Genomic DNA, 27,600 nt, shown 5'->3' on the forward strand with positions numbered 1-27,600 from the left:
AACTGGACACTTAACCGACTGAGCCACCCAGGTGCCTCTCGCCCCCCCCCCCTTTTTAAATAATTACTGAATTTTTAAAAGAACAAGAAATTCAGAGAGTGTTTGGATAGCACAGATCACAGGACTTGGTAAGGTAAGGAAAGGTCTGGAGAAAAGTGGTTTGATTATCCCTTCTCTTCATTGTCATGGCCTGTGTGTTGTGTAGATTTGTGAGGAGTTTAATATTTTCTCTAATTTTTAACTTGGGTAGTAGATTGTGGGTTTTTAAAATAACGTTACATACGTGTGTGTCTTGTTAATTTGTGCATATAGTTCAATATGTATTTAGTCTTATACGTATGAGATAGTTTGTAATTTAAAAAATAATGCTTGTAATAATTGCAGATTATTCAGGATCTTTGAGGATCAAGAAATGAAAGCAATCTTCACAGCATAGTCTTGAGCTGTGTTCTGAAATATGGAGCATGACTTCCCTGTGTCTTGCTAGGCATTGTGTCTTTGCACTCTCGCAGGACCATTTGAGGTTTTAGTCGTTGTCTTCCATACCTCACGAATAAAGTGACCGTGTTCAGTCCTGCCAACATGATCTGGCTGTACACAGTAGAGAAGTTTTACCATATGTGTGGGTGATGCATCGCTGGTTAAAAATTAAAGATTTTTGGGGCGCCTGGGTGGCGCAGTCGGTTAGGCGTCCGACTTCAGCCAGGTCACGATCTCGCGGTCCGTGAGTTCGAGCCCCGCGTCAGGCTCTGGGCTGATGGCTCAGAGCCTGGAGCCTGTTTCCGATTCTGTGTCTCCCTCTCTCTCTGCCCCTCCCCCGTTCATGCTCTGTCTCTCTCTGTCCCAAAAATAAATAAACATTAAAAAAAAAAATAAAAAAAAATGAATAAATGTTAAAAATTAAAAAAAAAAATTAAAGATTTTTAAAGGTGCATATAGTCTTACTGATGTCTGCTGTGAAGTCCACTTTATGCCAGCCCTTCCAGAAGCGTAACATATCTCTCTTTTTTTTAATGTTTATTTATTTTTGAGAGAGACAGACAAAACGTGAGTGGGGGAGGGGCAGAGAGAGAGAGACACACACACACACACACACACATACACACACACACACACAGAATCTGAAGCAGGCTCCAGGCTCTGAGCTGTCGACACAGAGCCCGACACGGGGCTCAAACCTGTGAACTAGGATATCATGACCTGAGCTGAAGTTGGACACTTAACCGACTGAGCCACCCAGGTGCCCTGAGGGATGACATACCTTAAACCTGGCTGCCATAAAAGAGGGAAATGAAAGTAATTTTTGTTTTATTTTGAGATATTTTGCTAGTTTTTTCAAATTATTTATTTCTTTAAATTTCTTGAAAAAATTTTTTGTTTATATTTTGTGTGGGGAGGTTAGCTTTTTCATACTTACGATTTGTCTTCTTAGTGATAACTGTCAATCTTACATTTCATGTTTTAGAAATGAGTATTTTAGTGACTGCTACATTGGGGGTGGTTAATGGCAGTGTGAGGTTGACACAACATAATTATGGATTTAAGAGATGACAGAAATTTGATAACCTTGTTTTTTCAAGAGTTGTATTGCTTTCATTGAACATCTATTTTCACTGAACATCTAATCTATAAAATTTTATTTTAGCATTAATTGGTTTTGCTTTTCATTGTTTTTATTTATTTTTTTGAGAGAGAGAGAGAGAGAGAGAGAGAGAGAGAGAGAGAACGAACACCTTAAGCAGGCACCACGCTTTGTATGGAGTCCGACACAGGGCTCAATCCTGGGATTATCTGGGATTATCACCTGAGCTGAAATCAAGAGTCAGATGCTGAACTGACTGAGCCACCCAGGTGCCCCTGCTTTTCATCATAGTTTTTAGTCATTTGCTCTTAGACATATGCAAGTTGATGACAGGATTGTATGTGTACCTTTTCCCATTTTATTTGACTCATTTTTTAAACGTAGGAAGTTTCAAACATAACAAAAATAAAGAGAATTAGTGTAGTGAGTCCTTATGTACTCAACATCCAGCTGCAACAGTAACCCGTACGTACCTAGCTATCACACTGTCCCCATCTGCGACCTCTCTGCCTTCTTCCCCGCTTTGTTTATTTTGACACAAACCTTTCAGATATTATATCATTTCGTTCATAAATACTTCAGTGTGTGCGTTCTTTTTATACTTAAATGGGGAATTATTTCTTCATAGTTAGGTTTATATAACTTTTTTTTTTAAATTTTTTTTTTTCAACGTTTATTTATTTTTGGGACAGAGAGAGACAGAGCATGAACGGGGGAGGGGCAGAGAGAGAGGGAGACACAGAATCGGAAACAGGCTCCAGGCTCTGAGCCATCAGCCCAGAGCCCGACGCGGGGCTCGAACTCCCGGACCGCGAGATCGTGACCTGGCTGAAGTCGGACGCTTAACCGACTGCGCCACCCAGGCGCCCCAGGTTTATATAACTTTTTAAATAAAAGTATCTGATAAGTGGAATTAAACTACTTCTAATCTCTTTTACCTGTCAGTTGTGATTCCCTCTGCAAACCATTAGAAATGAATGGCGTAGAATTCACCTCACTGCTTTTAGATGTTTGCGTTGAAAGATGCGTGAACAGTTTCTGTGTTTGCCAGAAAAGCTTATCAGCTTTTTTCTAATGTACAAAGTGAGAAATAATGTGTCTCTTGTAGTCTTTTTTTTTTTTTTTTTTTAAGTCATAGTGACAAGACGCTAAAAAATGTTTTTGTGTTCTTGTTCTTGATTTTCTAACTGGACCCAATTACTGCAAAGAAATCCAATGATAACTGGTAATGTTGAACAGGAGCCGGAATTGGTCTAAAATCTGACTTAAAGAGTATAAAATAACATTATTTTGAATTTTGAAATTCTGATTGTGGACATTTGAAAGTCCATACCATTGCTTCAGTTGTTAAATACGAATCATGGAGCATAATAATCATGATGAGTAGAAACACTGTAGAAAAAGAAAGTAAATATTCCTGTTAGGAAGATAAATCAAAGTGTTGAGATTTGAAGCGATTGTGAGTAAAGTAAAATTTAGCCTTCTATAAAACACTGACAGTTATAATTATGAAAGTGAATGCTATCTCTAGTGAAACTTTGGTTAACTTATCTTTTGTTACATCTTATGTTATAGTCCCATAGGAAATAAATCGTTAATCTTTGATGTAATCTTGCTTTACATTTTTTCTATCTTTTCCACACTTGACATTAAGTCATTCTTCTCATTCAGTTTTATTTGTCCTGATACCACAGGTGGACTTTTGTTAGATTAGAAAGTAACTATATTGTTGTCTTCTTAGTATAAATGATACTATTTAGAATATTCAGGACACATTACTTATGGTAAGGTTTCTTTTTTTTAAGTTATTTATTTTTGAGAGAGAGAGAGAGGGAGAGCAAGTGGGAAGGGGCAGAGGGAGAGAGAGAGAGAATCCCTAGCAGGCTCTGCACCCCCCAGTGGTGAGGCTGATGTGGGGCTTGAACTCCCAAACCCTGAAATCATGACCTGAGCTGAATTCAAACGCTAAACCAACTGAGCCACCCAGGTGCGCCTAATAAGGTTTCCTAAAATTCAGCACTGCTGAAAATGAAAGCACCAGAATTTAAGTGTTTACTAATATAAGAAGCCTCCATTCTTTGAATGGAGAGAATTTAAAAGATTATCTTTGAGGGGGGCCTGGGCGGCTCAGTCGGTTAAGTGTCCGACTCTTTTGGCTCAGGTCATGATCTCAGTGGTTTGTGAGTTTGAGCCTTGAGTTGGGCTCTGAATGACTGTGTGGAGCCTGCTTGGGATTCTCTCTCTCTCCCTCTCTCTCTCTCTGTCCCTTCCCTGCTCGCATGTGTGTGCTCTCTCTCTCTCTCAAAATAACTAAACATATATATATATATGTTTCATATATACATATATATGATTGTCTTCGAAAGAAGAAACAGCTGACAGCTGAGAAAATGGAGTGAATCAATCATGTATAGTAATTAGTGGGTGAACAGTACTATAGTATAAAGGTCTTCACAGAAGATTGGAGGATGTAAATCTCAAGTATAGTTTACATCAGGCTAAGTGATCACATACGTTGGGAAGTTAAAATTTAGACATAGAAGCACATTAAAGAAAAAAGCTGTTGGGGCACCTGGGTGGCTCGGTCAGTTGGACGTCCGACTTCGGCTGCGCTCATGATCTTGGGGTCCATGAGTTCGAGCCCCGCGTCGGGCTCTGTGCTGACAGCTCAGAGCCTGGAGCCTGTTTCAGATTCTGTGTCTCCCTCTCTCTCTGACCTTCCCCCATTCATGCTCTCTCTCTGTCTCAAAAATGAATGAACGTTAAAAAAAAAAAAATTAAAAAAAAAAAGAGCAATCACTTTGAACCTACAGGGAGAGATTTTTTAAGTGTGTTTGTTTTGAGAGAGAGAGAACCCTCAGCAGGCTCTGCAGTGTCAGCAAAGAGCCTGATGTGGGGCTTGAACTCACAAACCGTGAGATCCTGACCTGAGTGGAAATCAGGAGTCAGATGCTTAACTGACTGAGCCACCCAGGTGCCCCAAAAGGGAGATATTTAAGTTGATTTTGTGTGTGTGTTTAAGGGGAAAAAATTACGAAACTGTAGATAAAGCCAAGGTTTAATTCTGTTTAACAAGTACTCTTTCTGTTCGTCTGTCATTCAACCAACATTTTTCAGTGCTCATTTCATTTCCATTTCTGCATTTAGGTGTTGGGAGAAGAGAAGACTTTTTTTTTTTTTTTTTTTCTGCCTCGAAGTAGTGAATCTAGAAAGAGCAACATCTTGTTAACAAATTACAATATGCAGTGTGATACATTTCTCCCAGGTAGAGAAGGGAGAAAGTTATTAGATCTGTGGAGGGAGAGGAAAGGTTAAGGATAGCTTCCTGCAAGGGGGAGGAACCAGGTCTTAAAGGATAAATATGAGTTATTCAGTAAGGCTTAGAGGGGGTGCTCTCGGCAGGAAAGATATCTGCAAAGACGTGAAAATGGAAATAACATAGCAGAATGAGTTCCGGGGACTGTAATTTGGATCAGTATACTTTCCACCTAGTCTCCTATGACTTCTTGTGTCTCCAGTACTATGTTAGGTTGGGTTTTGTGCTTAGAGGTCATCAGCAAAATGAAGATGGAGCCATGTTCTGTACATTCTGCCTAGACAAAATAGTACTATATTATTACTGTTAATTTCTAACAAAGATTAAAGTCAAGAAAATAATTATGTTTTAGTTACTTGGAAACTCTTACTAGAGTATACTTGTTCAGCATTTTAATCAAGCGTTGATTATATGTCCAGCCGAATAAAAAAATTGTATAATTGCTCTTCTTAATAATGAACAAGTCTTCCAGCTCCACATTGGTATATTTCCCTTCAATTTGTTGAAAATCCCAAATAGTGATTAAGATCATGGACTCAGAAATCGGATTGACTAGGCTCAGATCCCAGTTTGCTACTTACTGTGTAATCTTTAGCAAAACACTTACAGTCCTTGGTTTTCTTGACTGTAAGATGACGATAATACTTATAGCATAGGATTGTGGAAAGATTGTACTAGGTAATGTGTGTAAAGTGCTTAGCGTAATCTGTGTCGTACAGCAGGTGCATAATGTAGATTTGCTGTTAGTATTAATTTCTCTTATTTATTTCCTGAAAAGAGAAATTTTTTTAGCAAAGCAAATGACCTCCCTTATGTGTATTGCCTATAGGAGAAAAGACTATGCAAAACACGTTTTTTGAAAGTGTATTAAACAACTTCCTTACATATATATGTGTTTTTTTTCTAATTCTCAGTTTATCTTATTTTCCTTACATATGGATTCTACTTTTATATTTTCCCACTTAACTCCAGGCGAGGCTTTTTTTTTTTTTAAGATTTTATTTTTAAGTAATTTCCACCCAATGTTGGACTCGAACTTCAAACCCCGAGATTAGAGCTCGCATGCTCTACTGACCGAGCCAGCCAGGCACCCCCAGACTAGGCTTTGTGTTTGGCTGCTGCTTCTTACCAAGTCAAGGATTCTCTCCATAGTGCACAGGAATATATCTTCACTGAAGTGTGAAGTTTTTGGGGCAGAGAGCCTTAAGTCTTTGAACTGAATTGGGTTTAGTGAGGACAATTCTCCTCTTAAAGCTGACCAGCACTTTGTTTTTTTAGGAGGCCAGTGTATCCTTCTAAAGCAGAACCCATTGTTTTCACTAAACCACCTAATTTCATTCAGAAACAGGGCCAACGTATATTTAGTGAGTGCTTATTGTGTGCCAGGCACTAGGATACGGTGATGAATGAACAAAATAAGGTCCTTGGGTATTTTAACTTTGCTTTTCCAGAACAAGATCAGTACTGCTGTAATATGTGCTGCTCCCATCATATTACATGTGGTTCAAGCAAGGTGTAGTGGAGATTTCTGAAAGAATGTCTTGGGGTATGATTATTTTATGCCAGGGCAAGTCAGGTCTAGGGGAAAAAATCTCTTCCTCTTGAGGATCCTTATTGTGTGTCTGTGTTTTATCCAAGCAGTCCATTGGACATTTAGTCCTCTGGGATATCAGTGGCTTAAGTCTTCCATTCAGAGTCAGATAAAAACTGAAACCAGCATTTCTAACAAAGAATACATATTCTTTCTAAGTATTAATTGTATACTTACATCATATCAGATACTGTGTTAAGCCCCGGGGATACAGCAGTGAATAAAAGGAAAAGTCATTGCTTTCAGGGACAACTTGTTGGCTCAGTTGGTAGAGCATTTGGCTCTTGATCTCGGGGTCTTGAGTTCAAGCCGCACATGGGTATAGAGAACACTTTAAAAAAAAAAAAAACACAACTGCTTTCATGGTGCTCACTTTTTTTTTTTAAATTTTTTTTTTTCAACGTTTATTTATTTTTGGGACAGAGAGAGACAGAGCATGAACGGGGGAGGGGCAGAGAGAGAGGGAGACACAGAATCGGAAACAGGCTCCAGGCTCTGAGCCATCAGCCCAGAGCCCGACGCGGGGCTCGAACTCCCGGACCGCGAGATCGTGACCTGGCTGAAGTCGGACGCTTAACCGACTGCGCCACCCAGGCGCCCCGGTGCTCACTTTCTAGTAAGATAGATGTTAAACAAATGGGTGTGATGTTACAGCATTTTCATGTTAGGTGTTATAAAGGAAAATAAAGTAAGGAGATGGGGGATGGTTGGGGAAGTCCCTTGAGGCAGTGATACTTGAGTAGAGACCTGTGTGATGTGAGACCCCCATGTAGCTGCGTGGGGCACGAGCATAAGCCCCGAGGCAGTACTGTGTTTGGTGTGTTTAAGAACTAAAGGGCTAGGGCTGCCTGAGGGGCTCAGTTGAGTGTCCGACTTCAGCTCGGGTCAAGATCTCATGGTTGGTGAGTTTGAGCCTCGCATTGGGCTCCCTGTTGTCCGTGCGGAGCCTGCTTCGGATCCTCTGTCCCCCCGCCCCTCTCCTGCTTGCACTCTCTCAAAAATACATAAAAAACATTTAAAAAGAAAGAAGAGGGGTGCCTGGGTGGCTCAGTTGGTTAAGTGTCTGACTGGCTCAGGTCATGATCTCACGGTTTGTTGTTTTGAGCCCCACGTCAAGCTCTGTGCTGACGGCTCAGAGCCTGGAGCCTGCTTCGGATTCTGTGTCTGCCTCTCTTTCTGCCCCTCCCCTGCTCGTGCTCTGTGTTCGTCTCTATCTCTCTCAAAAATAAATAAACATTAAAAAGAAAAGAGAAAGAGCTAGAACAGCGTAAACAAGGTGGGAGTGAATGATAGGAAATAGGTAGAAGAGGTAGTCGGGGCTGTATAATGTAGACACTTAAAAGACTTGACCAAGTGTGTAGGTTTTATTTTAGATTTGATAGGAACCTGTTGGGAGGTTTTGAGTAGGGAGATAACTTGATCTAATGTATACACTTTGAAAAGCAAGAGTGTTATAACCAGAGTGACCATTTAAGCCGTTGTGATATTTGAGTTAAGAGATGACTGTGAATTGAACGAGGGTATTTTCAGGGAGATGGATTTGGGATCTATTTTTCTTAACTTTTTTTTTTTAATGTTTATTTTTGAGAGAGAAAGAGACAGAGTGAGAGAGGGAAGGGGCAGAGAGAGAGGGAAACACAGAATCTGAAGCAGGCTGCAGGCTCTGAACTGTCAGCGCAGAGCCTGACGCGGGGCTCGAATTCACGAGCTGTGAGATCATGACCTGAGCTGAAGTTGGACGCTTAACCAACTGAGCCACCCAGGTGCCCCCAGATTTGAGACATATTTTTAAAGGTGGGGAATGAGAACTCGGATTGGCTGTGAGGTCTGAGTCAAAGAGTAGTTAAGATTGACTCCCACGATAGCCTCACTGTTGGGTGCTGTTTACTGAGTGAAATGTGCAACACTGGAGGAAGCAGGTTGCAGGAGTGCAGAAATTAAGAATTTGGCTTGGACATACTGACTTCGCGTTTTCTATCAAATGTTTCAAGTTGAGATACTGAGTAAGCAATTTGATATATAAGTCTCAGGATTGTGGCAAATATAAATTTGGTAGTTGATCAGTGGAGAGGTACTATTTAGAACCATGGGACTTGATGAGATCACCTGGAGAGTGAGTGTAGCTAGAGTAGAGATGAAGTTCTTAGAGTGAATTGTGGGGTGTTCTGGACATTTAGAGGCATTTAATCAATAATGCCAGGGCTGAGAGAATCATTCGATAATTTTGGGAGTAGTACTTTCTTCAGAAAACCCAGCAAGTACTAACTGGTAAAGACATAGAGACAAAAATAAAATAGCTAATGAACTAAATTATTTTTCATCTGTTGAATAGCTCTTGGATTGTGTTGCAGAGATCAGAATACTCATATGAAACTAAAAACCATAGTGCCTGGATTACTGGATTACTCTGAAAAGATGGTCAGAATGGTCATTACCTTCCTAAGTATCCATTGTGGAGGTCAACGTAGAGTAAAGCAATTACAAACTTATGAAATAATGAAGTTTGGGGGTGCTGGCTGGCTCACTCAGAGGAGTGGGCAGCTTTCGATCCTTGGGGTCTTGAGTCCGAGCCCTGTGTTGAGTTTAAACAACTAAAGGGGCGCCTTGGTAGCTCAGTTGGTTAAGCGTCCTACTCTTGGTTTTAGCTCAGGTCATGATCTCACAGTTTGTGAGTTTGAGCCCTACGTCGGGCTCCGTGCTGACCGCACGGAGCCTGCTTGTAATTCTCTCTCTCTCTGCCTCTCCCCCACTCGCTTTCTCTGTCTCTCTCAAAATAAATAAACAAACTTAAAAAAAGAAAAAGACTGGAAGCTTCTTACCCATTCACGTGATAACGATTTCTAGCTTTGAAAATTTACAGAGTAAAGATCGAGCTGCCTCCTGTTTTCTTATTTGGTCTGTCACTGGGCATTGTTAAACGTTCCTTTAAAGAAGCTAGGTTTTCATCTGTGGACTTAACTGAGCCAACACATCTAGTATCCTAGAATACATGTATATTTGAAAGTATACTTGAAAGTATTAAGGGGTTTAATATTGTTTAGATTGACTTACTGCATATTTTGGGACATTTTCTGAGTTTGGGTAGGGACCTGTTTAAATGTATTTGAGGTGTCAGGGCGCCTGGGCGGCTCAGTCAGTTGAGCGTCTGACTTTGGCTCAGGTCATGATCTTGCGGTCTGCGAGTTTGAGCCCCGCGTCAGGCTGTGTGCTGACAGCTCGGAGCCTGGAGCCTGCTTTGGATTCTGTGTCTGTCTGTCTGTCTGTCTGTCTGTCTCTCTCTCTCTCTCTCTCTCTCTGCCCCTCCCCCACTCGTGCTCTGTCTCTCTCTGTCTCAGACATAAATAAACATTAAAAAAAATTTAAATGTATTTGAGGTGTCAGAAATGGAAAGTAATAGAAATTACAGATAAAGGCAGTCACAGCATATAGGTTATTTTGTGTTGTTGATTTAAGACTCTATCAGAATTCCTCTTAGCTACTGCAGGAAACGGATGCTCTCTTGCTGAAGAAAATGACTTCACACGTGACAGTCCACTTCTACCATTAGGAAAATGTAGAGCCCATCTGTTGGATTGGCACTATGCCTCAAAGGCCAGTAGTTTTGGACTTTGTCAGTCCAGGAAGAGAAATTAATCCCAGAACGTTGAGGGGAGAAATATTTTTAATAATGGATTCCCCAGGGTTTATCTGACATCTTGTTGCAGTTTTGTAGAGCTCATCGGAGAATTAAGGGTCCATCATGTGTAATCTCTTTTTCCCAGTCAAAGTCAGAATCATCAGTTGTGTGTATTACAGAACCATTTCTCTTCCAGGTAAATAGTGTCCATGCAAAAATACTACCGGGGGACGTGGGTGACTCAGTTGGTTAAGTGTCCAACTCTTGATTTTGGCTCAGGTCATGGTCTCATCGTTCTTGGGATCGAGCCCCATGTTGGGCTCTGTGCTGTCAGTGTGGAGCCTGCTTGGGATTCTCTCTCTCTCCCGCCCCTCTCTGTTCCTCTCCCGCTTCTGCCTGTTCTCTCTCAAAATAAACATTTAAAAAAAAAAAAACTACCAAAAATTTCCAGGTAGTTTAGAGGTGATCTTCTTAAGTAGAACTGAGATACTTAAGATAGTAATATGATTTGGGATTCCAATAAGCCTCGAAAAATATTTCTAGGTGAATCTGTTCCACAAAATCTGGAAACGGAGGCTTACAATTTAAATGGTTAAAGTGGCCATTTCCTAGTTTCATGGGCATCCATTCTGTACCTTATCTTTGAGCTGGCCTCAAAAATAGGATCATAATTTGTTTGGTGGCGGTAGGAGTTAGGGCCCCATTAAGCATGTAATGGAATCTGGGGCGCCTGGGTGGCTCAGTCGGTTGAGCGTCCGACTTCGGCTCAGGTCATGATCTCGCAGTCCGTGAGTTCGAGCCCCGCGCCGGGCTCTGTGCTGACACGTCAGAGCCTGGAGCCTGCTTCGGATTCTGTGTCTCCCTCTCTCTCTGCTCCTCCCCCACTCGTGCTCTGTCTCTCTGTCTCTCTCTCAAAAATAAATAAACATTAAATAAAAAGAATATAATGAAATCTTTGTGCCCTTTTCTGGAGTACACATACACAGATAAATTTTTCGCTGTAGAATTGTTGGGAGTTTACAGGTTACTTTGCTTCTGGGCCACCATCCCTTATTTCATAGGCCTCCTAATTATGAATGTTATGGGGTGACAGTTGCATTATTTACCTGTTTCTCAACAGAGATTGCTCCTAAAAACGAAATAAACTCCTGTAAGGACAGTGGTGGTTGGAGAGTGGTTTAAGTAACTCATTGCTAGACCATCTGTCATCTGCCCACCTTCATTTCCCCTTCACCATTTTGGTGATACAGTGATTTCTGGAGAATCATCAGTTAAAGTAACATGCCAATGTTAGAATGGCAGGCTGGGTTTAAGAAAACTATTCTTCGGAATGGGTGAAATGGCAGCAAAGTGATCATTATCTGTCGGTGCCCCTCCCTGACTGGCTTCCTGGCTACAGTTACCTAGCTTCCCCAGCTACATCACACAACAGCTCTCTGAATGTAATTTCTGAATCCAAACCTGGCCGTGTCCCTTGGCAGAACAGACAGTTCAGCGCTTTCTTCAAGGTCCTGTGTAGTTCTTCAGCTTTGTGCCTCGCTGAGTCTCTTACCCTTGGGCTTCAGCTGTTTGGAAACGCCACCATTCCCCAACTCAGTGCGTTTATGTCTCCATGACTTCCGTGTTCCTCCCAGTGCCTGGCAGCTTAGACAACACCTACCCATCTTCTGAGACGGTTCAGGTTGATGCTGTGAAGCCTTACCTGGCCACCTCCCCCCTTTAGGGGAACATTGTGCCCTCATTTCTCTTTGGTGTATACCTAGGAGTGGAACTGCTGGGCCACAGGGTAAGCATATTTTTGTCTTTGGTAAATACTGTCAGTTGTCCCAGTTGATCGTATGACTCTATAGCTCTACCAGTAGTGTGTACGTATTCCATTTGTTCCGCATCCTCACCAACATTTGGTGTCATTCTTGTTAATTTTAGCATTCTAGTGGGTAATAGTATTTTGCGGTGTTTACTGATTTGCATTTCTGGGATTATTGGTGAGGCTGTGCATCTTTTAGTGCTTGTTGGATGTTGGGATATCTTTTTTGTGAAGTACCCTCCTAATACATGTTCTGAATGCAGTCCTTTACTCCGATGTAGGCGCTACAGATGATGTCATCCCGTGTGGGGCCTTTTCACTCTCATGTGGCTTCTTTTGATTAACAGAAGTTGGTATTTTTTTTTTTTTACAAAGTCCAATTTACCTTTTTTTCTCCCTTAAGAAAGAAAGGATGGTGATGCAGTTTGAGGCGGTATGTAGTTAGGAGTGGGGGAAATGGAGAACTCCTTATCAACTTTGTAGTTTCAGTCAAGCAAGATGAATAAGCTCTGGAGGTGTGCTGTGCTGCATGACGTTATGCCTGTGGTCAACAATAGTGTAGCTTACACTTCAGCATTTAAGAGGGTAAATCTCACGTTAAGCGTTCTTACCACAATAAAATAATAAAAAGGTAGAGATGTGTGTAGTGAGTGGTCGTCTGTTGAATGGAAACACAGGAGAGGAATGTTTTAAGAAAATAACTAGTCAGGGGCGCCTGGGTGGCTCGGTCGGTTAAGCGTCCGACTTCGGCTCAGGTCACGATCTCACAGTCCGTGAGTTCGAGCCCCGCATCGGGCTCTGGGCTGACGGCTCAGCCTTTAAAAATATGTTGTTATTGGATTTTTGTTTAATTGTGCAGCTAATAGAAATTTTACAGTAAGTTGAGAAAAAATATATATAACTTTATATTATTTATATTATTTTTACTTCCAAACATTTCCTCCAAAAGTTACCAGTGCTGTCAGTTAGGGTATAATCATCCGTACTTATTTCTGTGTGCATACAAATACATAGGATTTTTTTCCTACTCTTTATAGATAGAAGATCATGCTTGCACTTTTGCTTAAAAATAGCAGACAGAGTTCTATAATTCGGGTGTGTGTGTGTGAATATATATATATATATATAGTTAAATATTTAATATTTATAATTTATAAATTATTATAACTTTTTGTGTGTGGCCACATTAAGCAGTGCTATAATAAATCACTTATTAGTGCATTTGTTTTTCTATGATAGAGTCTCAAAAGTAGAATTTCTATTGAAGTCCAAGAGTATGTAAAATTTTAAATTGTCACGGACACTATAAATACTGCTTTCCAAAATGATGCTGGCTGCCAATGTGTATTTTCCTGTATACTTTGCTGGTATTAGTTATCAGAGTTTTAAATTTCAGCCGAACTTGGGGCGCCTGGGTGGCTCAGTCAGTTGAGCATCCTACTTCAGCTCAGGTCAGGATCTCATGGCTCATGAGTTCGAGCCCTGCATCAGGCTCTGCACTGACAGCTCAGAGCCTGGAACCTCTTTCAGATTCTGTGTCTTCCCCCCCCCTCTCTCTCTGCTCCTCTTCTGCTCCCACTCTGTCTGTCTCTCTCAAAAATAAATAAACATTAAAAAAATTGAATGCAACCGAACTGAAGAGTGAAAAATACCTTGTTTTAATTCACACCTCCCTGACTGCTAGTGATGTGCTGCCTCATTTTGTTTCAACTTGATTATTTCCATCTTTTCTGTGATTGCTTATGCATATCTCTCGTATATTGTTTCTTATTTACTATTTTGTAGAGTAACTCTTACATCCTGATCTATAGAGTTTTTATATAATCAGATCTGTCAGTATTTTCCTTAATGGCTTCTAGTTTCTTGAATTGCTTAAGAAGGTTTCTCTACCGGGGCGCCTGGGTGGCTCAGTTGGTTAAGTGTCTGACTCTTGGTTTCGGCTCAGGTCATGATCTCACTGTTCAGCTTGTGAGTCAGAGCCCTGAATCAGGCTTGCACTGTCAGTGCAGAGCCTGCTTGGGATTCTCTTTTTCCCCTCTCTCTGCGCCTCCCCCATGCATGGGTGCACTCTCTCTTTCTCAAAATAAATAAACTTAAAAAAATGTTTTTCTCTATTATAGGCTATAGAAATATTCACAAATATTTTTCAAGTACTTTTATTTTTCACATAGCTATTAAATCTATGAAGAAATTATTTTTGTATATAATGGGTCTAAGTTTGTTTTCTCCATATGAATAGCCAATTAGGTCAACATGTAGCAACATATGTCAAATAAATCAGCTTGTTGCCATGTTGAAAGCTATTGATTGAAAAGAGTTTTACAAGATTGCCTCTAGCCCATATTTCATTTTTATGCAAAATAGGAAGGGAACCTCTTCCTTGAAATACCTTATTTTGATCTGCCAAAAAATTTTTAAATGGCTTCATTGAGATGTATTTCATGTTCTGTACAAGTCACTGATTTAAAGTGTACAATTCAGTGGTTCTTGGTATATTCGCATAGTTATACAACCATTACCGCCACCTGATTTTAGAAAATTTGATCTTGGTGCCCGTTAGCAGTCACTCCATCCCGGCCTTCCCTTTTTCCCCCGTCCCTAGGTAACCATTAGTCTACTTTCTGTCTCTATGGATTTGCCTTTTTTTGCACACTTCACATAAATGGAATTCTGTAATTTGTTGTCTTTTGGAACTGGCTTCCTTCACTTAGCATCAATTTTCAGGGTTCGTCTGCATCATAAGATGTACCAGCACTTCATTCTTTTTCATGGATGAATCACATTCCATTGTCTGGATAACATCGCTGTGAACATTTGTGTACACGTTTTTGTGTGGACGTATGCTTTCATTTTTCTTGGGTATATACGTAGCAGTGAACTTGCTGGCCCATGTGGTGACTCTGTTTAACCTTTTGAAGAACTGCCAGGCTGTTTCCCAAAGTGTCTGCACCCTCTCACATTCCTACTCATTTCTCCAAAGAAAATTTTTATGAAAAACAAATGGAAGATGTTTACAATATGAATGGCGCTCTTTTGAAGTGACTCCTTTGTTTAATGTAAAACCACATGCATTGGCCTGAGTTCACAGCCCCTAACCCTTGTCCAAATGTAACAATTCATTTATGGGAAAAGCTGATGTAACTTTTTCTTCCCTCCTGTTGCCATTTTAGAATTCTCTAGGGATAGGCATCACCATCCCTATATATTCCTTGCAACTACAGCCCCATCCCACTTTTTTTTTTTTTTTTTTTTAAGATTTTATTTCTAGGGGCGCCTGGGTGGCTCCGTTGGTTAAGTGTCTGACTTCAGTTCAGGTCATGATCTCCCGGTTCATGGGTTCGAGCCCTACATTGGGCTCTACTCACAGCCTGGAGCCTGCTTCAGATTCTGTGTTTCCTTGCCTCTCTGCCCCTCCTTCACTCATGCTCAGTCTCTCAAAAATGAATCAACGTTAAAAAAAAAAAAAAAAGTATTATTTTTAAGTAATCTCTGAACCCCAACCCTGAGATCGAGTTGCGTGTTCCATCGACTGACCCAGCTAGGTGCTCCCCATCCCATCTTTTTTAAAAAACAGAGTTGAGGTTACATAATTGAGTCATTGTTAACTCTACTTCTCAGGAAGAGCTAAGCAAGGTTTGATTAGATTATCTGTGTAATAGTGAGTATGATTTTCCCCCCCAGGATTTAGCTTTGGGAATGCTTTTTGTATGTTATTTTCCTCTTGTGGCTAACTATTTGTGATTTATGTCTTGTATTTTACTTTCCTGGTTTGACTTTCTAGAATTAGTTTGTTGCTATAATATAGTATTTCCTTGTTCATGAGACACACTCTTTCCTCCCAGTTTAATGTTTCCAAAATTAGGAAATAACACAGTTGATTATTATATTTATTGTGGTAGTGGTTAAAAAAATTTTCTGAAAATGTGGTCAATGATTCATAAATCCTTTTTAAATCTCTGGCATCTTGAAATTTAAGAACTATATACAGTACATAAGTGTGAAAATAGCTGGATTTATTGGTGATTAGTGCTTTGAAAGTTAGAAGTTATTGGTGGTTGTCACACTCTTTTAAATGAAATGTTCTGTAGTTGAGTAAAGAAAGCTTTATCCAACTCTGTAAGTGTTGTTTATGGTGTATAAATTATTTAGGAACACAGTTCAAATTTTATCTTTATGAAGATGTTCTAGCTTTTTGTGATTTCAGTGATTTATGTAAAATCAGTGATTCAGTATAAAATGTCTTAAGCCATTTAGTATACTGCTTACCCTTTTACTTCTGAAGAGCAAATTATATGGCGATACACAGTGTTTATTGTTTAAATCATAATAACAGCATAAGATTATATGATATTTAAAGAAAATGCCAATTCTTTAATATTTTCATTTTCACTCTGTTGTCTTTTAGTCATTGTCTATATACGTAACTTAAAATACAGCAATATGTATGTTTGCTTATTCAGTCAGTAGATATTTATTGAATACCTTTTATGTTCCAGGTACTTTGCTAAGGATATTTCAGGAAATAAAGCAGTCAGGATTCTTAGTCTCATGGAACAAATGCTATAGTGGAAAATCTGGGTATTGTGCATGTAACTTACCAAAAGCACATAACTTACCAGGATGATGAGTGTTAAGAGACTTACAGATGCTGCATGAGCACTTAAGATCTCCCTTGGTCTAGCAGGGAAATGACATAATCAGATTATTTTTAAATCCTATTTCTGGGGGTGCCTGGGTGGCTCATTCGGCTGAGCATCTGACTCTTGATTTTGGCTCAGGTCATGGTCTCATGATTCACGGGATCGATCCCCATGTTGGGCTCTGCGCTGACAGTGTGGAGATTACTTAGGATTTCTCTCTCTCCCTCTCCCTGTCTCTCTCTCTGCGCCTTCACCACTTGCACGTTTGCATGTATGTGCATGCTCTCTCAAAAGAAAAATGTATTTTAAAAGTTTTAATTTTTTTTGAGTGCGTATTTAGTTTTGAGACCGAGAGCATGAGCAGGGGAGGGGCAGAGAGAGAGGGAGGCACAGAATCTGAAGCAGGTCCCAGGCTCTGAGCTGTCAGCACAGAGCCCAACACCGAGCTCAAACCCACAAGCTGTGTGAGATCATGACCTGAATCAAAATCAGATGCTCAACCGAGTCACCCAGATGCCCCAAAATAAATAAAAATTCTAAAAAAGTTATATTTCTGGCCACATCTTAGAGAAGGGACGGGGGGGAACAAGGTTAAATACACAGGGAAGGTGGGAAGCTGCCCTGCTTTGTGTCAGATCTGCTGTTGTGGACGGTAGTGGACTTAGAACCGGGTGTGATCAAACATTATTTATGTGGAACTGACGAGTCTTGGTGGCAGGTTGACGTTGGGAGTAGGAGAGTGAGAGGAGTCAAGGATGACTGCCACGTTTCTGACGAGCCACTGGTGGCTCGTGCTCACTTAGCTGTGGCACTGTGCTCACTTAGCTGGGGTGGTAGGTCCTAAGAAATAGGCCGGTCATCTATAAGCATTGTAAGAGCATGAAAGCCAGGAGAAAGATACATAGCGTGCTGTAATTTTTTTAAATCTTCTATAGTTCATTTATATGTTTTTTTACCGTTGAGAAACAGAACAGTGATTACAGTCTCTAAGTGTGTTTGGTAAAGACCACAGAGAAGACATGATCACAGATGAGACAAACTAGACTTTACTTATTTTAAGCTAATGTGGTAATTTCAGGTAAGTGTACTTACCTAAAAAGAAAGAAAAGTTATTCTTACATTTTAGAGAGAGTTCAGATAAATTACCTTTCTTCCCAAGTTAAAAACATTTTTTTCTAAAACTCCATTATATATTTATATAGCGTTGTCCTACTGACTCTCTCCGTAGGTGTCCCGTGCGGGCATTCGGGGCTGGCAGCTTGGCCTTTCCACTTCAGCGTGTCCCAGACATCTGACATTTAACATTCTCATTGAACTCTTAGTCTCCTCTTTCTGTCTCATCCTGCCAAACAACTTCTGTGATGTCAGCCCCATGAGGGCAGGGGTTTTTGTGTTTTGTGCACTGCTGTACCCCCAGTTCTTGTCCACGATGGGCACTCGGTAAGTATTTGTGATGGGATGTCTCAGTGGTACCACCACTTGCTTGAGTCTTCAGTTCTCTCCCTCTGTTCCTGCATCTGGTGAACAAATCAAATCAGTTAACACCCCTGCAATATGTCTCAATGCATCCATTTTTTTTTTTTTTAATTTCCAGTGCTACCTCTCTAATAACTGGTGTTCCAGAATCAACTTTTACTGTCTTTCTAATCTTTCTTCCACAGCAGGCGGAGAGGTTTTCTTAAAATGTAAATTTATCTTGTTACTCTCCTGCTTAGAGTTTCTTTTTGGATTCCAAATCCTTAATATAGCCCAACAAGGCTCTTTGCAAGCTATTTTCATTTATCTTTCCATTTTTGTTTTGTGCTGTCACCCCCTTTGGTGTATCTGCTGTTAATCTTTACAAATCTCAGGGATTTTTTACACATACTGTTCTCTAATTTGGGAACATACTTACCTCCACATTTTGCCTGGCTATTTCAGGCAAATAGATTGGGTTTCAGATTAGAGTTAGCTGTTTTTCTAACATTATATTCCCTGTCCCTGCAAGTTTCCTTGATAAGCTAGCTCACAAAGTTAGTACCTTCACATTCATTATAAGTTGTTATTGCATGTTTAAATAATTAGTCATTTATCTGCCCCCCCCCTCCAAAATGTAAAGTTCACGAGACCTAGGACCGTATCATATTACTTAACAACCATATCTACAGTGGGTGTTACAATTCCCAAAACCTATTTTGAGGTTCTCTAAATATTGAATGAAGGGATAGATTAAGATTGATGAATCCATAAAGAAAGTGGTATAATGATCACAGAGGTAGATGGAGAGCCCCTGGAATGTGTGACCATGGAAGACAAGAGGGGATTTCACACACCAAGTATATGCCAGGTGTAGCAGAGAGGGGTAGTCAGGGCAGGAACAAAAATGGCCTTTGGGAGGCAGCATAACTTGGTATTTAAGAGGAGTCAGACAGACCTGGGTTCAACCTTTTGTTGGTTGTTAACTTGTTTTTTCATCCCTGAAAAGGGAATAATAATAGTAACTACCTCATGGTGAGGCTTACACGAGATCATCTATATAACACATTAGCACAGAGCTTCTCATGTGTTAAGAGCTTGGTAAATTTTTTTATGTAACTAGTGCTGAATGCACTGTAAGGACTCAATATTTGTAGTATTTAGAAACTACGTAGTTGATTTTATATTGCCTTGCTAAATAGCGTTTATCAAAGTGTGTCGATTCCCTTCCGGCTCTCATGATAGACAAGGTATCTACATAAGACAGTCTCCAAACTTAGTGGAATTGTTTTCCCTAATGGTGTAGTATCTCACAGACCAGAGCATTGTATTAACAGTGAATTTGTGTATTTTTGTTGGATCCATTGTTTGTTACTTGGATGTGAGATTAGTATGGGGGGTGTGGGTGAGTAGGTACTGGTCACTTTATAGAGGGAATAGGGTGTGGTGGTAAAAACAAGTTTGATTAGTTCCTGTTTGGAAATTTTGTATTTGTTTTGCTTGCCTGGGTATTGTCATATTGCAGAATGTACAGCAATAGGACATTCATAAATCACTGTGAAATGTGATTTGCTTTGTAAATTTATAGATATCTGACATGTTGTTAGATTATCATACTTTCTGTTGATAGAATGTTTATATCCTATTAATATAATTAGCAATCTTCTAAAAAGTTTGTTCACAGCTAAAATGATCGAGGCAAGAGAGCTTCATGCTATAGATTTAGTGTTAGCTTCCCTTGAATTTGGACTAGACTGTTCTGGATGGTCTCAGTGATTTGAAGACATACTTTCAATCCCAAATTTGCATGTGATGTGAACGTTGAATTTGCCTCTTAGAGTGAAGAGGTTCTAGCAGCCTTATTAGCTCTGTGTTTCTCTAATACATTGTAGTGTGAACCAGAGTATATTGTGTAACAACATGGCATCCTTGCCCCTGGATGGAGAACCTAGATTGTGTAAATACCTTTCCAAAATCTTTGCGACAGAATATCATTCACCAAGAACACTGCTTTGAAAGTTTAAAATCAGCATTCTGTAGGGACTGGTTTTTAAGCAGTTTACATTTAGCCGATAAAAAACATTCTTTGCTGCGAAGTATCTTCAGAATTTGGATTTATCTTTACTAGAAACACTTAAATTTGGTGTATAGGGTTTGACAATCATGCTTTTCCAGGCTCACTGCCTAAGTGGATTCACAGAATATGCCCTCAGGCATGCTATTCTTTTTCTCTTTGATCAAGCGAGGGAAACAGTATTTCTCTATTCTTACATACATTTCTAGGGTAGTGATCATTGTTTTCAAGTCCTTTTTTAGCTTATTGATATTCTGCTGTTTATATGATCTGTGTCACTTGGATTCAGTTTTTCCGTTTTGAAATGAAGAGAATCACGCTCTCCAAACCCTTCTCTGGAATGTGTTAAAAATGAATTAAGTGCTGGTAGAAAATGCTTTTGAGTTGTTTGGAAGAAATACTGAAATTCTGCCTCACATTTATAAATACATGTTAAGACTTCTGGAATTCTTTCATTATAAAGAACAATTACAGGGAAATCTTTGAATGTGTGTACTTGTGAGTAGTGAATATAAAAACAGTTGTTTTGTGTACATTTTTGTTTTTATTCTAGAACAGATTTGGTTTCATAACTAACCAAAAACATACATAGCAAATCTGTCAGTTCACTAGTGACATGAAACCCAGGATGGGTATTAAAGATTAAGAAACAAGAAGATTTAAACAACAGCAACATGGGTGCCTGGGTGGCTCAGCCAGCTAAGCATCCAGTTCTTGATTTCAGCTCAGGCCGTGATCTCACGATGTGTGGGATCGAGCCCCATGTCGAGCTCTGCGCTGACAGCTCAGAGCCTGGAGCCCGCTTGGGATCCTCTGTCTCCCTCTCTCTCTGCCCCTCCCCCCCCCCAAATAAATAAACATTAAAAAAAAAAAAGAAGGAAGTGGGGAAAAGAACTAGAAAAGGAACAAATTAAAGCCAATGAGATACATCCTATATAAGACATGCAATTAATTCAAATATTTATTGAACACCTCCTATATGCCAGGTATAGTTCTAGGTGTAGGACATTACATTGAACTAAACTGACAAAAATCTGTTTCCTGGTGGACTTGACATTCCCATGGAAAGATATCAACAGTAAAGAAATGCGTTGTACACCAGGCGGTGAGAAGAGTGGTGGAGAAAAAATAAAACAGGACAGAATGTCAGAAGAGGACAGTGGGTGTGCTCATAAAGGATTGTCGGGGAGTGCCTGCTCTATAAGGTGACGTTTAGGCAAAGACATGAAGCAAAGTGTGCAGTTACCGTGGGAAAGAGTGTTCTAGCCAGACAGAACGATACATGCAAGGCCCTCCCAAAGGAGTAGTTCGAGTTTGTTTTTGAGAAACAGAAGGAGGAGGCCTGTGCCCCTGACCCCCTTCTCAGAACTAAGTGGGGAGGTTGGTAAGAGATGGAAAAGAAGCTGAGGGGTGTATCTGGCAGAGTAAATAGGGCCTTAGGCCGTTGTAAGGACTTTGGTTCCGCTTGGAGTGATACGGGAAGCCCTTGGGAGGGGAGTGACATGATCTGCTTAAAAGGAGCACCCTGCTGCTGAGTTGAGAAGACTGTAGAGAGTTACAAAGGGCTGAAGAATGGAGCCAGTTAAATGGCATTTGCAACAGTCCAGGTCAGGTATCACTTGGATCTGATTGACAGCTGTCAAATTAATGAGAAATGGATTCTACACGTATTTCGAAGGCAAAAAAGACTTTGCCAACTGAATGGACATGGACATGCGGGGCATTAGCAGAAGGAATCAAGGATCATTAGGAATTTTGAGTCCAAATATTTCCAGCTGCAGTTGTTTATTGAGATGAGGAAGAGTGGGAAGGACAGATGGAGGGGGAGTGAGGGTGAAGGTAAATTGATTTTAGACACCTGAGCTTGCAGCACCCGTCAGACATGCAGGCACTGTGTCAGGTAAGCATTTAGATACAGGAGTCTGGAGTTTGAGGCAGTCTTCTCAGCTGGCCTCTCTCTGGGGATAGAAGTTTGTGAATTGGGGCACCTGGGTGGCTCGGTTGCTTAAGTGTCCGACTCTTGACTTTGGCTCAGGTCATGATCTTAAAGTTCCTGGTTTTGAGCCTCCCCACTGTCAACGTGGAGCCTGCTTGGCTCCTCTCTCCTCTCTCTCTCTAAGAAATAAAAACTTAAAAAAAAAAAAATCCATTAATCAATAGTGTTAGATATAATTTAAAACCAGAAGATTAGATTTGCTCCTTTAGCAGGTGGGTGTAGCTAGAGAAGGGAAGAGTATGCCCTGGGATGCTCTAGTGTTTAAGGTTCAGGGAGAAAAGAAAAAACTGACAAAGGAGACTGAGGTTGAATCCAGAGAGGGGTCCCAAAAGTCACCTTCTGTTGCTAAGTCAAGTAGAGGACAAGGGTCCTAAGTACACCCGATGGGTGTCCTTAGCGAGGAGCACAGTGGTGACCCTGACCAGCGTTTTCTGTGGAGAGGTAGTGGTGAAAGTGTGATCAGGGCACTGCAGAGGAAAGGGGAGGATCTGGAGGTGGGGCGTCTGGACTGCCCTTTGAAGAAGTTGTAAGGGGGAACAGAGACATGGGAAGCTGGTGGAGGATACGGGGTCAAGAGCAGATACCTTAGATGAGAAATACTGTAGTATGTTTTCATGCTGATGGGCATCGGCCAGAGGAGGAGTGTGAGGTGTAGATGACGCAAGGGGAAAGAGGATAGTTGCCTGAATAATGCTCTTGAGAAGGCAGCGAGAGTGGGATTTTGTGCTCAAGTGGAGGGGTTGGAAGTATATTATGATAGGAGGGAAGGCAGACTCTTTGTGGGAGCAGACACAGGAGGTGCGGAGGTATGCAGTCTGGGGGGACCTCGTAGCCGTTTTCTTCTGATTGTTTCCACTGCCATCATCAGAGTGGAGGCACAGTCCGTGAGGGTGGAGAGGACTTGAAGACGCTGTGTAGGAGATGCTGGGTTTGGGAAGCGGGTTTGCTACACCGAGGGTCCAGTTGAGGTTGGTGCTTAGGAGTGTAAAGTGAGGTCAGTGAGCATGATTGTTTTCCTTACACCAGCTTGGACGGCACAGAGACAGAAGAGGTTAAGATGTGATTTTGAAGCTGTTGCTCATGCTGGATGTTGTAGGAAGCGTATAGAAATCCACCTCTGTGGAACACATATAATAAACCTATGAGAACAAACTCATATACAGGATTGTTGATACAACACAAGATGAATTCCTATAAAAAAGAAAAGGGGAAGCATTTTCTACATACCAGACATTATGTTAGAAGCTATAGGGGCCTTAAAATTCATTCATCCATTCACCTATTTATTGGGTACTGAAATATGTGCTATACATTGTGCCAAGTGCTGGGGATATAGTGGGGAACAAGCCAGAAGGGGTCCCTGCCCTCATAAAGCTTACGCCGTTACTCTAGCCTATTCGAGGGTGGAGTTGACAAATGTTCAGCAAGGAAAAAAAAAAAAAAAAAAAGCCAGTTATTCAAAGTGTGATCCCATACTGATAATAGGTATTCAGGGAAGGATCAGGTCAGTGCAGGCTTAAATGTAGGTGTGAGAACATAAGTCCACAAACCATCATCCAAAAGTTTGTTTTTTGCTTTGAGTAAGATATCGTAGATTGGCTTACTTCCACTGTGATGCTTAGAGTGGTGCTCCTTAATCAGGCACATTAATACTTCCGCATTGAAATGTATGACGATTCACAAAAATTGTGGGGATTAAGGCCAAAGTGGATCCAGATCCGGTCCGATCAGGTTTTGTCACTAGTGAGTTTATGAATAAGCTTGTGGTCCTCAGAGTTAAATTCCAGGCTTGTGAACCATCGTGGAAAAGATAGGACTTTGTACTTCTAGAGGGAAAGCAAGCACAGGGCACAGAAACAGAAATGATCATGACTTGTTAGGGACAGTAAGGAAAACTGAGTGGACTAAATCACTGGGATAAGCAGGTTTGAATAGTTAGAGCCCGATTGTGAAAGGTCTGGAAGCTCTTGTGAAGTGTTAATCTTTGAGGTGGTAGACTGCAAGAATTGTCCGAGGGAGCTGATTGGAAGGTTCCCCTTGCAGCCACTTTTGTGAATGAACAGAGTGGGAACAAACTGAAGAGGTCAGTCCGTTGGCCAGTATTTGTTGAGTGCTGAAAATGTTGTGCTCCTGCTGTTACTAGTAGTAATTAATTGTTGGCACCTTCTTTTGAACCCTTGCTGTGTTCTCAGGCACTGGGCTGTGCATTTGACTTGCATTTCTGGTAGGAGTTGTGAGATTGTTCTGTGATCTTCATCCTTGAGAATCTTACAATCTTGTTGGAAAGAAAAGTCTTAAGCACCTAGTTTAAACTGTGAAATATTCTACTTTATCAATGGAATGTTCTAATGAATAGGGTGTTCTCTTTTTCAGATACTTGTTCTGGATCTTGAGTTGGCTATGTGCATATATATAGTCTGTCAATCCTCAAAAGTAGTGAGTTGTTTTGGCTTTGTATTCATTAGCCTTCTGGTTATATGGTAATCTGGTTCCCTGAGGCTCACTATTTCTGAGAAGGGGGTTGCCCTGGGTAGACTATTCAGATTCTCAGGTAAGGTGTACATCTGTTGTAAAATAATAATTTGGCATGCTGATTGAAACATTTTATGCATTTGGAAAAAATATTTTACGGGTTTGAGGAATTAAGGCATGCCACCTGACTGTTTGCTAATGGGAAAACTTGTAAAATTAAATATCTGGTTTTCAAAGTTTTTATAACAATTGTTATAAATCATTTGTATCATTGTTTGTTTAATGATTGTCTTTGTCACTAGAGTATAAGGCTTGTAAATTTAGGGGCTGGATCTGTTCTCCTGAGCACTGTATTTCCAGGTTATTGCACAATGCCCGGCACATGATAGGAGCTCAGAAATATTTTGAATGAATGAATGAGTGAATGAATTCAGAGCTGAATTGTACACCAGCAGCAAAGATAATTCCAACCTAAGAGTCCTGACCCTTTGCAAAGCCTAAAACCTTACGAAAGGTTGGAGCACTCAGGCCACGACGTGTAGCACAATAGCTTGTATGTGATACCTGTGGAATAATAAGCTCATTCTAAAATTTTAAATTTATAAATCAATGTACATGTATTTGGTACTGCATTTTGGTTAGTCTTAACTGTGATTTGGGCTTCTTCCTGACCTCCTCGTCCCTCCTCCCCTTTTACCCATTTTTCACGTTAATTGATAGTTGCCTCTATTCTGATGAATTTTTGTTGTGGTCTGTCCTGCAGAGAAAGAGATGCTGGTTGCAAGTTTTGGAGATCCCTGTTTTTTATGGAACACGGTTCTGTAAACTTTTCATAAGCTTCCTTGGCAATAACATACACTTGTGATGGACCCTAGAAATACTGCTATGTTAGGATTGGGTTCTGACTCCGAAGGATTTTCAAGGAAGAGTCCCTCTGCCGTCGGTACTGGCACAGTGGTCAGCAAGAGAGAAGGAGAGCTAGAGAACAACGCGAAAGAGGAAGAGGACCTTCGCAAGTGGAATCGGGAAAGAAACAGTGAAGCAGGGAAAGAGGATGGTTTGACTGATGCACAGCAACAGTTTTCAGTGAAAGAAACAAACTTTTCAGAGGGAAACTTGAAATTGAAAATTGGCCTTCAGGCTAAGAGAACTAAAAAACCTCCAAAGAACTTGGAGAACTATGTGTGTCGACCTGCCGTAAAAACAACCATCAAGCACCCAAGGAAAGCACTTAAAAGCGGGAAGATGACTGATGAGAAGAACGAGCACTGTCCTTCAAAACGGGTGAGTAGCGCTCCCAGCCATGCGTGGTCTGCGACAAGACCTGGATTCCTCCACCCTTCACACACGTATCACAGGAAGTTTGGTTTTCATCTCTGTCGTTATTACCAAACGGTCTGTTTTGCTTGACTAAAATAGGCTGCGAGACTTGTTAGGGATGCGAATGATAGTGTAACTGTTTGTATTGGTAGGGCAAATGTGGTAAATTGGGCGCACCCATACCGTTACTCCTGCAGGGCTTAGTGGAAAGTGTATTGGGTTTGCATTTAGGAAACCTAGATTTGAATCTTGCCTTCCTGTTTTTCTAACAGTGTGACTACAGACAGATTAACAGGGAAGGAATCGAGGTTCAGTGCTGTTAAATGATTCCAACACTACCTACCTATATGCCCACGTGCATATTTAAACGTTATGCATACGTAAGTAAAACAATAGATCTAGGTAGAAAGAATTGGTTTAAGATTTTGGAATAATCCTGGCTGTGTGAAATAACTTGATTTTCACTGTTAATTTCTTAACATCAAATTCACGTGCTTCCTACATGTTACCAGAAGCCATAGTGATTCAGGCTTTTTGTTCTTGTCCGAATTGCTCTGTGTATTCTTCAGAGATCACAGACATCTAAGGTAGCTTGGGATATTTTGTTGATAAAATCAACTGTGAATGAGTTAAGATTATAAGCCAGGAAAAAAATGGGTATTGTACCAATTCTTGAAAAAAAATGAACCGGATGAATCTTAGCTAAGTTGATTAACCTATCCTGAGCCTTATTTTTCTCATCTCTGAAATGAAGATACTATCTGTTCCTTCTGACCTCAAGGATTTTCATAAGGTTGATTGAAAAAGATTTTTATCTAGACCATTTTTTATTTGAAACAGTGTTAGAGTTTATCTGATGCAGCTGACTTGTAAAAGTCTCCGGGATGGATGATTGTCTTGAGTAATCTTTCTATAGTTTGTTTTGTTTTGTTTTGTTTAACAGTACATGCTAATGATGAGGTTTTGTACTGAGGTGACTTCACCCACAGTATGTGTTTACTCTCAACATACGGGTAGTTTATATCCACATATCTTATTTGTAGTAGAATATAGTCTGTGGTTTCTGAGGGAAGGTGGCAGAGCTGCTAGTGAAGGGTAGGTGTTTATTTTTCCAACAGTTACTTGAGCATAGGATGTTGAATATATTCGTAACCTCTGAATTAGTTCTTCAGAGGTAGTGGAAGGAGCATGGGTTATGAACTCAGAACCTAATTTTAATCCTGGCTTAAAACCTATACACAGGCAGTTGGCTTTCTCTTACTCAGCCTTGGTCTCCTCAATTATACTGTGGGATTAGGAATGCCTAGCTTAAATGATTATATAAAGAATTGAATTTCTATAAAGAATCCAGCATGTGGTAGTTCTTGGGAATATTCTCTTTTCCTTTTTATAGCCTAATGTAGGAGTTCACAACCCTTGATCCCTGGGAGGGTGTGTTGGGTGTGTGTCACTGCCCTCACAACGCGACAGTCTGTGCAGAATTCTGTGTGTGTCTGGGTGCGTTTTTGCGTAGCTCTTGCCAGCTTCGTAGACCGTTCGTGACTCCGAAAAGATGAGGCATCCTTGGCCAAGGAGGGAATGGACTTTTATGAGATCTTTGGTAGTCTTAAGAAAGCTTGAGGGCTTTGCTTTATTTATTTTTAAAGCAAGGCTTTACCAAACACAACCAAAACATTTACCCCTTGATTCTTCAAAATCAAAAGTCGTTGAGCTTTTGTCAGTGCTGCTTAT

The 27,600-nt window shown here is 40.6% G+C and overlaps 1 protein-coding gene across 4 annotated transcripts in view; it reads left to right on the forward strand.

The window, feature by feature from the left end:
* Window positions 1-27,600, forward strand: part of ASH1L (ASH1 like histone lysine methyltransferase) — a 197,751-nt gene that overhangs the window by 3,147 nt on the left and 167,004 nt on the right. For 3 of the 4 annotated variants that reach the window (XM_047092693.1, XM_047092694.1, XM_047092695.1), the window contains exon 1: window positions 20,925-25,833. In XM_047092693.1, coding sequence (XP_046948649.1) covers window positions 25,414-25,833 — 420 coding nt within the window. In that variant the 5' untranslated portion in view covers window positions 20,925-25,413. Of the gene's footprint in view, window positions 1-20,924; window positions 25,834-27,600 lie in introns of those variants that run through there. The other variant, XM_047092692.1, reaches the window with a different exon arrangement.

Source organism: Lynx rufus, unplaced genomic scaffold (genome assembly GCF_022079265.1).
Source record: "Lynx rufus isolate CCGP_SWC_20201006 ecotype Redwood Valley unplaced genomic scaffold, mLynRuf1.p SCAF_31, whole genome shotgun sequence".
Classification (NCBI taxonomy): Eukaryota; Metazoa; Chordata; class Mammalia; order Carnivora; family Felidae; genus Lynx; species Lynx rufus.